The sequence below is a fragment of the Choloepus didactylus genome, chromosome 1 (assembly GCF_015220235.1).
Source record: "Choloepus didactylus isolate mChoDid1 chromosome 1, mChoDid1.pri, whole genome shotgun sequence".
NCBI lineage: Eukaryota > Metazoa > Chordata > Mammalia > Pilosa > Megalonychidae > Choloepus > Choloepus didactylus.
Window position 1 is genome coordinate 44,797,991 of NC_051307.1, and position 14,862 is coordinate 44,812,852.

The 14,862-nt window shown below is 33.1% G+C and overlaps 1 protein-coding gene across 1 annotated transcript in view; it reads right to left on the reverse strand.

Annotated features, from left to right (window-relative positions):
* The window catches only part of GBE1 (1,4-alpha-glucan branching enzyme 1), a 357,328-nt gene that overhangs the window by 290,253 nt on the left and 52,213 nt on the right, over window positions 1–14,862 (reverse strand). Inside the window, exon 2 of the mRNA XM_037833759.1 lies at window positions 13,899–14,068. Coding sequence (XP_037689687.1) covers window positions 13,899–14,068 — 170 coding nt within the window. The remainder of the gene's footprint in view (window positions 1–13,898; window positions 14,069–14,862) is intronic.

Here is a 14,862-nt window from a genome sequence, read left to right on the forward strand (position 1 = left end):
CCTCTGCACACTATCCAGTCTTCCACCAGTGCTTTCTACTAAACCTATTCAACAAGAACAGAGGCACAAGTGAGCTTGGGAAAAATGAAGAAGAACAGAATAGGGAGGAGGGGGTGAAGGATCTTAGAGCAAATAAGCAAATAACCCGCACATCATACTGAGTGAATTTGGTAAGAACATCAATCACCAAGAAAGTAACCCAGAAGAACTGAAAACATGTCCACACAAAAACCTGTACACAAATGTTCTTAGCAGCACTATTTATAACAGCCCAAATGAAGAATGAGTAAACATAATGTGGTATATCCATACAATGGAATATTATTCAGCCATAAAAAGAAATGAAGTACTGTTATAGGCTATAATGAACCTGGAAAACATAATGCTAAGTGAAAGAAGTCAGGTGCAAAAAGTCACATACCATATTATTCCATTTATAGGAAATGTCCAAAATAGGCAAATCCACAGAGACAGACAGTAGATTAGTGGTTTCTAGGAATAAGGGTGTGGAGTGGTTATTGGTACTAACTGCTAATAGGTACAAGGTTCCTTTTTGGGGTGATGTAAATATTCTGGAATTAGATAATGATGGTGGTTGCATAAATAAAATGGTGAACTTTATTTATTTGAATTATATCTCAATTTTTTTAAAAATGCTGAAAATAAAAAAAAAAAAAAGAACCTTCAAGGTTTGGGTCAAAAATCTTTGTCTTCATAGTTATTGGTTGGTGACTTCTTGCACAATAGCATCACTATTGGAAAGTTGTTCATGCTTCCTGAAAAAAAACGTGGTATTATTTTCAGGTTTCTAATCTTTAAATAACACTTTTCAGGTATTTCTGCCACTGATTTACTAAGATGGTTAAGTCATTTCTTTAAGGAATCCATCATGCAAGGTGGATCCCTGGCAGTCAAAGTTAATATTAATACCATCACAGTTTCGCATAAGGAATTGACAAGCTACAAAGAAACAAAATTTTCCTTTTTTCCAAGATTCATTCAAGCTTAAAAGGACCTTCAAATTCTTCTAATAAGAACGTAGTTGGGCAGAGATTGAAAATGTAAAGAATACAAGTCAATATAAGGAGAAGGACAGAAAGGAGATTAGGAGAGAGTTACAGATACAAAGCTTGACAATAAACCAGACAAAGCCTCAAGACTAATCAGTGGATTGCAAAACTAACTTGCTTTGAACAACTGTCTGGATAGGTGAAACAAGCAATGTTATACAGCCTTGACAGATTTACTACATTTCTGTAAACCTCTCTACAATTCAAAATGATATTCAAATATGTTACCTGTGGCAAAAGAAAGAAAAGATCAACAATTAAATTGCAGCGGCCTCAAAAGTTGATCATAAGTGACAGCTTCTTAGAATAATTCAATTTGAACTTAAAATGAATAGTCAGTAATCAAGAAACAGAGAATTGTGATATATGTCATAATCAGTCATTGTTGGGGCTACAGAAGAGAACAACGCTTCTCTAAGAGAATATCTAATTTGATAAGAGAATAATATAAATAATGTAACTTTTTGGGTAAGTAAATGGTAAGCTTAATAAAATTTGTTTAATGAATAAAGTTATCAAAATTTTAAAAGACAACTGCTGAAGAACAACCATGAACAAATTTTCCAGACATTAATTATCAGTGAAATTCCAAAACAAACCTAACAAAAAGTAACGTATTATCCGAACAGCATACATTTTTAACAACAGGATGTTTATGAGAAAGCAATATGAGACTAGAAAATTATTTATGTCATGCAGTTCAAAATCTACCTTTTAGTATCAAGGTCTCCAGCAGCAATCTCCTATAATCCCAGAAGGTAAGGATGCTTACCTATAAATATAATCCCATTAGGCATTATAACAAAGTTCTCTGATCCAGAACAAGTGGGGCTGCAAGTTGGTATATAAATTGAAAATACTGAATAAAGCAGGGAAAGATAAATATAAATACACGAACAGTAAACATTTTAACTTAAAACACAAATAGAAACATATACATTCACTCATCTTCTGATGTAAGACTAAACCCATTTCTGAGTTTGAATCCTCTGATCAGAATTCCATGTCTTTCTTATATGAACCACATTCATAATGAAACATTTATAATTTCCTATTCCCTTTGGATTAAAATGGAATGAAGGCTTAAAGGTGCATGCAAAATAATCTCCCTGAAAAGTTGTGCTATACTTATATCATTTTTTTTTTAGTTCTCTCAAGCATACTTTACTCAAAATAATTTTTCAAACTTGCCCTTAATATAATGAGAAGAATCGGACAGGTACTAATGGTACTGGAAGGAAAAAACTGACTCACCATAAGCACATAATGTATCTGACAGAAGCAGAATTGCATACGTAGAGAGTAGTCTACTACGTATTCAGTATCCTGTGGGAATCAATCAGTATCATTTACAGTGAGACTGTCAAGCAGAAGTAAATCCAGTAAGTCTATTAAATAGAAGTTAGTTAAGTAAACTGCCACTGTATGTCTACTCCACTGAAAATGAACAATCTATCAGGTAAAATAGACAAAGGAGGTGAAATCATCGGCATCAGGTTAGAAAGAAAGAGTAAGCACTAAGCTATCTACTAATTGTTTATCTTAGGTTCACATACATAAAAGAGGCCATTTATTATCATCAGTACTGGTTTGGTAAAAGCTCTAAAATCTTCTATATCTGCCTTGCAGTATGCTGCATATCAGCAAATATAAACAAAATCAAAGAGTCCCCAGCCCGCTTTAGAAACTTGCTTTTTATAAACATCACAACACTCAATAAGCTAAATGGAAAGGAAGCCACATAACACAAATGCATTCACAGAAGACCTACAGAGTGTTGAAAATATGTTAAACTTTGCAGCTTACCTGCAAAAGACCCCTTCAATTTCATTTCTAATCCAGAGGTTAACAGAAATTCCACAGAAGCCTCAACAGTTGAAGTCTAGAACACCACCCTACCTAACCAAACGCTATTCTACAATGAAAGCTGACTAAAACAGCTACCATAGATTAGTTGAAGAAGTAGAATGGACGGGAGATTACATCAGAACTACACCTTCAAACCACACAGGACTTCTAAATCAAATAACAATGATCACTTATTTTCAGATCAGTGCTTCTCAAACTATCTATGGTGAAGAAACAGTTTTTTAATTCCCAATTTATTACAGAAGAATAGTTATGCAAAGCATAATAAAAATGAAATATTAGAAAATTGAAAGAATAAGACTTTTAAAATTCAAGCCCCAATTAGATTCAACAGAAATAAAATTACTCTGTCAAATTATTAAAATTTCTAAATGCTTATTCCCAATTTCTGACAATACATCACTATGAACCTGTTACAGTTCACAGAACTACACTGGTCTACAGAACACACTTTGAGTAGAACTGTTTCAGAGCATGTGGAAATAAGAAACGTAAAGTCTGTTGTGATGGTGGAAAATTCTTGGCAACTGTTTAACTGAAAAAAAAAAAGAAAAGGGAAAGAAAAAGGAAATGACACACAAATTTAGACCAGGAAGCAGGTAAAAATCTCCTTAATATCTTTCCCACTCTGCAAAAATATGTGTGGTCCCTTTTTTCCTATAAGCATAAAAATCAGATTTTTTATTCCTTGTATTTTAGTCTATCAATGATAGACATTTAGGTTATTCGGAAAGTGCCTAGCTCCCAGACTTAGTAATTTTAAATGAAATGTTTTCAGTTATAGCAAATAGGAAACCAATTATTTTATACTGACAAATGTAGTTTACTGTCTTTCTCTCTAGTTATTATCATCCAACTCCTAGGAAGAATATAGTTCTCTTCAATTATTTAGCAACCTACAATAAACATGATTTAGTTTCAAAACTCCAAGTATATTTCATATCACATTTAATTTTCTAAAGAATGAATCATTGCCACATTGAAGACGATTCAAAGTTTTAGAAATTCATCTCAAACCTTTCAAGTAGTTCCTAGTTTGCACAGAAATACTTTTTGGGTGGTAACATTCCAATCCTGATGAATTCATTATACCTATATAGCCAGTGCCCTTTTGGGCTGTGGCAACAGCTTCTGGCTGCTTAAAATGCTAGTATATAAAAAAAAAAAAAAATGACTGAAAGAAAAAAAATGTTTTTTCTCTTAAATGAAGAAAAATAAATGAGATATATTTAAAATGAAGTTGCTTTCCAAGTAGTTTTTAAAATGTGGATGCCCTAACTGACCTCACTTAGGGCAAAACAGAGACCAAATTATTTTACTTTTGCAATGCTTAACTGCCTTTCAAAATTGGTAGCAATTTTTTTTAAGAAAAACTAGACCTTTGCAATGAAGAGGAATTTTTTTAACCTTACCAATTAACATTTCTACTTTGAAAAGTATACAAAGTTTTCACATTCACAATTTACTTAGTAGACAACTACCATAAGCTTTATCCCCACTGAGCAAGATGAAGAGCCATGTTTAGAGAGCTCAACCACCGTTAAGAACTCTAAGTCCCAACCTCTTTATTTTACATCCTGTGCTAGTTTGAAGCTGTTTTGTACCCCAGAAAGGGTCATCTTCTTTTAATCCATTCCTGTGGGTGCAGACGTATTGTGGGTGGGACCTTTTGATTAGGTTATTTAATTCAGTTGTGACCTACCCCATTTAAAGTGGGTCTTAATCCCCTTACTGGAGTCCTTTATAAGAGGATGAAGAACACACAGAAATTGCCAAGAGATGAAGTCCAGAGAGCTCAGAGAAGCTCCAAAAAAGCTGAGAGACGAGGACCCAGAGAAGATCAGGAGGTGTTCTGAATGTAGATCAATTTGGGTAGAATGGACATCTTAACAGTATTTTTTCTTCCAGTCTATAAATAAGAAAGTCCTTCCATTTATTTAGGTCTTCTTTGATTTCTTTTAGCAATGTTTTGTAGTTTTCCATGTACAAGGCCTTTACCTCTCTGGTTAAATTTATTCCTAGATGTTTGATTATTTTAATTGCTATTGTAAATGGAATTTTTTTCTTTATATCTTCCTCATATTGCTCAACACTAGTGTATAGAAACACTACTATTTTTGTGTATTGATCCTGAATCCCACCACTTTACTGAAATTGTTTATTAGCTCTAGTATCTTTGTTGTGGGCTTTTCAGAAGTTTCTATATATAGGATTATATCATCTGCTAATACGGAAAGTTTTACATCTTCCTTTCCAATATTGATGCCTTGTATTTCTTTTTCTTGCCTAACTGCTCTGGCCAGAAATTCCACCACAATGTCGAATAACTGTGGTGATGGTTGGCATCCCTGTCTTGTCCCAAATCTTAGAAGAAAACCTTTCAGTCTTTCACTTGAGTATGACATTAGCTGTGGATTCTTCATATATGCCCTTTATCATGTTGAGGAACTGTCCTTCTATTCCTGTTTTTGAAGAGTTTTTATCAACAAAGGATGCTGGATTTTCTCAAATACCTTCTCAATCAAGATAATCATTTGGTTTTTTCCTCTTCCTTGTGGTCATTTGGTGTATTACATTAATTGATTTCCTTATGTTGAACCACCCTTCATAACTGGGATAAAACCCACTTGATCATTTTGTACAATTCTTTTACAGTACTGTTGGACTCAACTTGCAATTATTTAGTTGAGAATTTTCATATCTATAGCCATCGGAGAAATTGGTCTGTAATTTTCTTCTCTTGTATTTTTATGTCTTTTGTATTAGGACGATGCTGACTTCATAGAATGAGTTAGGTAGCAATCTCTCCTCTTTAATTTTTTGGAAGAATTGGAGCTGGATTGGTATTAATTCTTCTTGGAATGATTGGTAGAATCCACCTGTGAAGCCATCTGGTCCTGGGCTTGTATTTGTTGGGAGGTTTTTGATGACTGATTCAAGCTCTTTATTTGTAATTGGTCTGCTACGGTCTTCAATTTCTTCTCGAGTTGGTATAGGCTGTTGATGTGTTTCTACGAATTTCTCTATTTTTTTCTAGGTTGTCTTATTTTGGATGTAGAGTTTTTCATAGTATCCTCCTATGATCCTTTTTGTCTCTGTTGGGTGAGTAGTAATGCTCCCACCTCATTTCCGATTTTATTTATTTGCATTTTCTCTCTTTTTTCTTTGTCAGTCTAGCTAAGGGTTTGTCAATATTATTGATTTTCTCAAAGAACCAACTTTGGTTTTGTTAATCTATTATTTTTTTATTATCAATTTCATTTATTTCTGCTCTAGTCTTTGTTATTTCTTTCCTTCTGCTTACTTTGGAATAAGTTGGCTGTTTTGGCTTTCTTTCCTAGTTCCTCCAGGTGTGTGGTTACATCTTTGATTTTAGCTCTTTCTTCTTTTTTAATGTAAGTGTTCAATGTTATCAGTTTCCCTCTCAGAACTGTCTCACTGCATCCCATAAGTTTTGGTACTCTGTATTCCTGTTTTCATTCATCTAAAGATATTTACTAATTTCCCTTGAAATTTATTTGACACACTGATTGTTTAGGAGTGTGTTGTTTTACTTGCATTTGTGAATTTTTCAGTTCTTTGTTGTTGATTTCCAGCTTCATTATTTTATGGTAAAATAAAGTGCTTTGTATGACTTCAAACTTTTTTAATTTATTGAGAATTGTTTTGTTAAACAACATGAGGGCTATCCTGGAGAATGACACATGCACACTTGAGAAGAATGTATATCCTGCTGCTTGGGGGTGCAATGTTCTGTATAAGTCTGTTAGGTCTAGTTCATTTATGCTATTATTCATGATCTCTGTTTCCATATAGATCTTCCATCTAAATGTTTTATTTATGAAAGTGGTATATTGAAGTCTCCAAGTATTATTGTAGAGATGTCTATTCCTTCCTTCATTTTTGCCAGTGTTTGACTCATGTATTTTGGGGCACCATGATTAGGTGCATAAATATTTATGATTTTTCTTATTTTTTGGTGGATTGCCCCATTTATTAATACAAAGTGTCCTTCTTTATCTAACAATTTTACATTTAAAGTCTGTTTTGTCTGATATTAGTATAGCTACCTCAGCTCTTTTGTGGTTACTATTTGCATAGAATATCTTTTTCCAACCTTTCACATTCAATCTATATGAGTCTTTGAGTCTAAGAGGGGTCTCTTGTAAACAGCATATAGTTGTATCATGCTTTCTTATCCATTCCGTCAATCTGTGTCTTTTGATTGGGGAATTTAATTAATTAATATTCAACATTATTATTGTAAAGGCAATAAGTACTTTGGTAATTTTATCCTTTGGTCTTTATATGTCTCTATTTTTATCCTTTTTGTTACCCTTACCAATAATCTTTATTTCTTCACACTACCCTAAGCCACTCTCTCCTGTCTTTCCTTTCTGCCTGCAGTACTCCCTTTAGTATTTCTTGTAGGACAGGTCTCTTGTTGATGAACTCTCTCAGTTTCTGTTTATCCATAAATATTTTAAACTATCCCTCATTTCTGAAAGACAGTTTTGCCAGATAAAGAATTCTTTGTTGACAATTTTTCTCCATAAGTGCCATATATATCAAACCGCTGCCTTCTCAACTCCATTAATTCTGATGAAAAATCATGAGTTAGTCTTTCCCGAATCCCTTGTATGTGATGAATCGCTTTTCTCTTGCTGCTTTCAGAATTCTGTCTTTATCTTTGACATTTAACATTCAAATGAGTATGTGTCTCCGAGTAAGTCTGTTAGGATTTATCCTGTTTGGGGCACCCTGCACTTCTTGTCCATGTATATTTGTGTCTTTCATAAGAGTTGGGAAATGTAGGGCCTTTACTTCCTCAAATATTCTTTCTTCCCCTTTTCCCTTTTTTACTCCTGGGATACCCATGACACATCTGTTTGTGCCCTTCACGCTGTCATTCAAATCCTTGAAACACTGCTCATTTTTTTTCATTCTTTTCTCTATCTGCTCTTCTGACTTTAAGATTTACATTGTCCTGTCTTCTAGTTTGCTAATTCTTTCTTCTACCTTTTCAAATCTGCCATTGTATGCCTCAGTATATTTTCAATCCCTTCTATTGTACCTTTCATTTCCAAAATTTGTTGTTCCTTTTTATACTTTCAAATTCTTCTTTACACTATGTTGTCTTCTTAATATCCTTTATCACTTTAGCTATATTTTTCTTCATCTTCTTGAATTGATTTAGCAGATGTGTTTGAACATGTTTGATGGTTTTTCCAAATTCTGTGTCTCCTCTGGAATTTTAATTTGTTCCCCTGACTGGGCCATATCTTCATTTCTTAGTATGACTTGTAATTTTTTGCTGACTTCTAGGCATCTGATTATCTTAATGAGTTTACTCTAAGGTCAGTTTTTCTCTCTTGTCCAGGGTTTTATTTTTGATTGGCTTTGTGTTGAGGCTCTTCTTTGACACTTAGTCTACCTTATTCTGTACCTTTAGAATAACCTGTGTTTACCTGATCAGATTTTTTCAGCACTTCTTCATCTAATTCTTGCCCTTAATATGCAGTATAATTTGTAAGACTGCACTTTTTGTGCAATTTATTCACCTCCAGGAGAAAGATTCTTTCCTCTGTTCCTTCTCTGGGAATCTTGATCAATTCTGTTTGTTTTTGTCTCTATAGTTTTTTTTTTACACTCCTTTCCTCATCTCTTAGCTGCTTTTGCCTGAAAAGCAAATTCTGGATGGAGAGTCAGCCAGAGAGGACTTTTCCAAGTCAGTATTTCACAGCCAAAACAGGGTCAGGGAACCACAAAAGGGGTGCAGACTGGCTCCAAACTACCCTGGGGAAGTAATTAGAAAGGGTACCAAAAGCCTCTTTGAAGCTCCCCAAATCTGTGCTTTCCTGGCTAGCCCAGCAAAAGTGGCCCTTCAGCTAAGCAGCCCCCAAAGCACTGAGGAAGCACTGCATCTTTAAATCTCCACTCTCTCCACCCCTGTACTGGGTGGAGTTGAAACAGTGGTTATTGCCACCTACGTCCAGGGAGGGTTGAAACACTTAGCTCAGAGCCAGGACCCAGAAATCTGAATTTGCTAATCAAAAGCCATAATCAGTGATCTGTGGTGCCCACCCACGTACTTGGGGAAGAGGATTTTTATGTCTCTTTCTGTACTCAGCCAGCTAGCCAGGGACTGAACCACAAGGCAGCCTGCCATGAGAGTGAGGGATGGGTGACAGCATCTGCTGTGCAGACAGCAACTCTCTGTTCTTTACAGTAGTTTATCAGCCTCTTCTTCCTGCCCTTTTCTGGATGATGTACAGTAGTCTTCTGGCCTCCAGAGCCCCAGAACAGTTATTTCAGATAGTTCCTGCCTGTTTAATAGCTGTTTTGGTTGAAGGACTGAGTCCTAGACCTCCCTATTCTGCTATCTTCCCTGGACATTCCTCCATGATCTCAACAATTTATTTCCTAAAGGTCATTTTTATTTGACTAATCTGAATACTTTTACCTAAAATATTATTGGCTCATTTGGCAAAAACTACATTTTAGAACAAAAAATATTTACCAGCAATATTGTTGAGTAACCCCTCAGAAAATGAAATGTATATTGTTGTTGATTCCTAAAATAATTAGAAAAGGAGAAAGCCATCAAAACAGCATGCTCAAATATTTTGATTACTGATATTTGCCAGAATGCAGAATTAAAATCTAGATATTCTTTAATTTTAATTTCTTCTGAAAATTGTCATGAATAAATGGCTTATCATTTACATAAAAACAGAATTATGAAAAATTTCCTTTGCAAGATAATATAAATAAAAATTTATCCAGTAACAGAAATAATATTTTTGTTCCTGGCTTTTGAAGGTCTGTATTATATTTTCATTGGGGGTTGGGGGGGGGGGATGTTGGTACAGAATCAGTTTTAAATTATAATAAACATTTCACAATAAAAATATACATAAAATTGTTATTTTTAAATCCCTGCTAATAAGTAAACAAGCAATAATTTCTTCAAGTGATGATGCAAATACATATTTAGAAGTTAGGCTCTTTGTTACATTACAAGACAACCAAATTAAGAAGCCTAACTCTTAAAAATGATCAGTGTTATGTTTAGAGATTAATTCTATAGACTTTTAAATTTATTGTATTTCAACTTATACACTGATAAATAAGAATTCATGAATATAGTTAAATGCTTTTTAAACATATTTAAATCATTAGCAATGCCACCTGGAAATACTTTGATTAATAAACTTGAATTTTCAAATAAAAAAGTACTGTAATTTTTTAAACTAATACACATTTTATTTTCCTTTCAGTTAAGTACAAATTTATACATAAGATAACTTACAGTAAAATTCTCTAATTCATTTTGGGTTAGAGAAAAAAAGCTTAGCAAATAAAAGTAAATTTCTTTTTGTTCAATGCTTTTTAGAAAATAATGGACTTTATTGAAGTAAGGGAAAATCAAAATATAAGAATCCCCTAACATTCTTAAAAAAAAAAATTCATGTTTAACGCAGTTATTTAAGGGTATATTTTCAGCTACGTTGTCCTCATCAAAATTCCATGTTCTACACAGTTATATTAAATTAATACCCATATTTACATTTTTTTGCAAAAAAATATTCTTCTAAATGCATTATTAATTCACGCTCAACTTCTCATTTTTTTTAAATAAAATCAAAGCTTTTTAGTGAGAAGTTAAGGTCCCATGTATAAGGTTTCCCTGAAGCTCTGTAGCTTTGGGCAGAAAAGGGAAGTCTCTTCATGTGTATAAGGAAATAGATTAGGAATTTAAATTTTCCCAGCATACTGCTGTTCTTAATTATTTCCTATCACAATTTCATTTATCTTATCTTAGTCTTTCCTATTCCTCCAATAAAAATGAAGGCTCACTGATTAAAACTGATACTTTTATTCCTTGCCCTTAGACACAAAATAAATATTTGTTGAACGAAAAATAATTGAGTGGACACTACCTGAATGATATGGAGAGATTTAAAAAGTATCCAATACATCTTCACAAAGGGTAATATTTTTAAAACCAATTTAAACTGAAGAAATATTTAGACAACATTTTTACATTAAAATAGAGAACAGGTATACTTTAGTTTTCTATTTATGAAATACTTACAGTAATATTAATTTGCTTAATATTACTACATATGCATTAACTACTTAAGCACATAAAAATTTTAAATGTAATTCTCTAAACACACATAGGGACCAACTGGATTTACAAAGCCAAACTTTGAATAAATCAGCTTTAGTCATAAGAATGAGGTCATATGGCTTTTGGATGGCTCTCAAATCTAGCATTCATATACTTTCTTTCGTATATTTTTACACGTTTAAAAACTATTAAGGGATTAATCATAAATATGGGAGAGGGAAATAAGACCAAATGCAAGTATCAAATTTTAACTAAGTTTCTTATAGTAATTTGGGTATCTTTATGTAAATTTTAACATTCTCATTGAATATCTCTCAATCTTATAAATGGCAATAAAAAGAACTAATAAAGAGAATGCCAAAAAGTGCCTTGATTATAGACTGATCTCAAAAAGGACTATCAACAAAAAAGTAATGGTCAAGGCAGTGACTCAGAGAGTGATACGGAAATAGCCCTATTTATGTTTAAAAAAATACTGACAACAATAATTTAAGTGAGAAGTTTCCTATCCTCAAAATACACTTCAGAACTATCTCCATGTCAAGCCACTGTGTATCACCAGATCTCACAGCTTTCCGTAACACTATGCATGAATTTTTCAGTAACTCTCAAGAAACACAGGCAGCTGACATCATCTAATTTGGGGACATTCCACAGAGAATTATTTTAATTTCTTAGACTCTCTCTTTCCAATAAAGGAACCACTAACCACATGTGGCAGTGGTTGAAATGCAGTTAGTACAAGTGAAGAACTGAATTTCAAATTATATTTAACTATAATTAATTTATTAAATTTAAATTTTACAACTGCTACTCAAATCACTTATTGGAAATTTTTTAATTATGTTTGGGACAAGTTGGGTGTGTGACTCTACTTTATCAGCTGAATATTTTATTAAATGTAAGTAGAAATCAAGATTTTCACTGAAAGTTTAACATATGATTTGAGATATGTTTTAAGTATAACATCAAATTTTGAAGACAGTTAAGAAAAATGAAAACATCTCATTAATAAATTTTACACTGAATATATGTTAAAATGATAATATTTTGATATATTGGGTTAAATAAAATGTATTAGTATTTGTCTTACTTTGCCAGGCTGCTATAACTAATACCACACAGCTGGTTGGCCCAACAACAGAAATTTATTGGCTCACACTTTGGAGGCTAAAATTCCAGATATCAAAGTGTCAGGCAGGCCATGTTTCCTACCCAAAGTCTGTAGCGCTCTGCTGTTGGCTTGACGAATCCTTAGGGTTCCTTTGCCTGCACCTGTCTCGCCATCAAATGGCTGCTTCCAAACTGGCTGCTTCCAAATTTCTTCGGCTTATAAACGATTCCAGTAATATAGATCAAGGCCCACCCTCATTCAGTTAGGCCACACCTTAATTAAAAATAACATCGTCACAAGGTCCTATTTACAATGGGTTCTTACCCACAGGAATGCAGATTCAGATTAAGAACATGCTTTTTGCTGAGGTACATAATTCAACCTACCAGAGTATCAAAATTCATTCAACTGTTTTCTTTTTACTTTTTAAAAAAATCTGAATTACATAAATAACTTGCAGTATATTTCTGTTGGATAGTACTGTCTTAGAAAATATATAAAAAAATCAACATTTTCTTTGAAGTCAGTTTTCTTAAAAGTATAACTCATATACAGGAAAATTAACTCCTTCTACATGCACAGCTCTGTACCTTTTAACAAAAGCATTTAGTCACGTAACTACTACCACAAAACCAGGATATAAAACATTTTCATTATCCTAAAAAGTTCCCTCAGGCCCCTTTGTAATCAACCCACACCTTCTACACCCAAAACCCCTGGCAACAATAATCTGTTACCTGTCCATATAATTTTGCCTTATCCAGAATGTCATATAAATAGTATACAGCATGTTGTCTTCTGAGTTCGGTGAAGTCAAATTTTAAATACTATACCCTCTACATAAAATAGTATTATCATAAAATAGTATTATCACCCTGATACTTCTTTAATTGTATGGGGAACATTTGCTAAGGCCTTATTTTTCCAGTTATTCCACTTTTGAAACAGAGCTTTATTCTTTTTAAGTAACTTATTCAGACTTTAGAATAAAATTTAGCATATTTTATTTTATCTATTTACCTATACATCCTCCAACCCTCCCCACCACCACCACTGGACTGTAAGCTAGAAGCTATGACTTCTAAAATTATGTTTTCTACAGTGTTAACTGTCTAGTAAAGCAAGTAGTACAGATGATAAAGCTGAAAAGATATTTCCCCCTGTGTTAGAAAAAAAAAAAAGGAAAGAAAAAAAAGTAAAGAAAAGAAAGGAAAAAATATAGAATGCTGAAAAAGATTACCCTCTGGATTAGAGTTCTAATTTTAGCAAGGATTCAAAAAAAGGTTTAAGGTTATAGAGGATCTAAACACTATGATACCAGTTATTCAGGTATAAATGCTAGTGGGCATTTAACTAGGCCAATACTTTTACCAAAATTGCTATTGTTTCTGTCAGAGCTTGCTAATAGAGTTGGGTAAGTTTATGGTAGTATACTTTAACACTATTTTTCTCATAAACTCTGTTATTTTTGGTACATGAGTTTGTAGAATATAAAGCTTTTCAGTTAACATACATCACATTTTAGCAGAAACACCAGTACAAGAGGAAGGTAAGGACTTGATAAATTCTCCGGCTCTTTCTGAAAAGTATAACATTTATTTATAAACTTTATTCTTCATATAATTAAAAATATGAAATATAACAAGCCTATGTTTTACATAGATAAATAAAATATTACTAGTGACTTCATTCCTTTCAATATACTTACTGAATTCTCCAGTAAGAAAAACTCCTTCTGCTCCTGGGGCCCATTCTTTGCAGTATAAACCACCATCAGCACATCTGTGAATGCCAAATGATTCATAGCCTTTGGAAAACTTATCAATTCCACCTTCATTTTCTCCAATGCTATCCAAAGTCTGGCAAAACCGCTTATACCTTTGAAAAAGTGAGAAGGAAAGGAATTTAGTAAATTAAATAGTCTTTAAAAAAAAGAAAAAACTAATGTTATTAAGGAACTGCTTTACTATTATTCAGGAAAAAAAAAAAGACATCATTAAAGAGAATAATGTGAATAATTTCAATATTGGTAGAGATTACCCAGAAGGTATCCCATCTGGTAGGATAAAAACATTCTCATCTCAAATTTAACTAAACTAAACAAACTAACATTATCTGTAATTTCAAAAAAAATTCAGATGTTAAAAAAGAGGAAATATGATGCTTATATTATACCACGATTTTTTAAAATAAGCATTTTAGAAACTTCCATGTTAACATAGTATAATGATGTAGAATCCCTACAGCTTTCTCCTCTAACTCCTAAGAAAATGAAAGTAAAATAGTCAAAGACAAGCAAGAAAAATAGAATTACACTACTGCAGGTTCTGGCAAACTTTTCCTGTAAAGGCCAGACGGTAAATATTTTAGGTTTTACAAGCCATATGGTCTCTCTCACAACTACTCTACTATGCCACAGCAGCAAGAAAGCAGCCATAGATAGTATGTAAATGAATAGGTGTTGCTGCGTTCCAATAATACTTTATTTACAAAAACAGGTGGTGGGCCAGATTTGGACTGTGGGCTATAGTTTCCTACCCTTACCCTATATCAACCAAACCTAGAAAGGACATAACCTAATGTCAAACAACTAGCTGATAGAGAAGAAAACAGAAGATTCCTAAGCAGGACCAAGAATAGTATGTGGCTGCTTTTGAACTCCAAGATCCCCC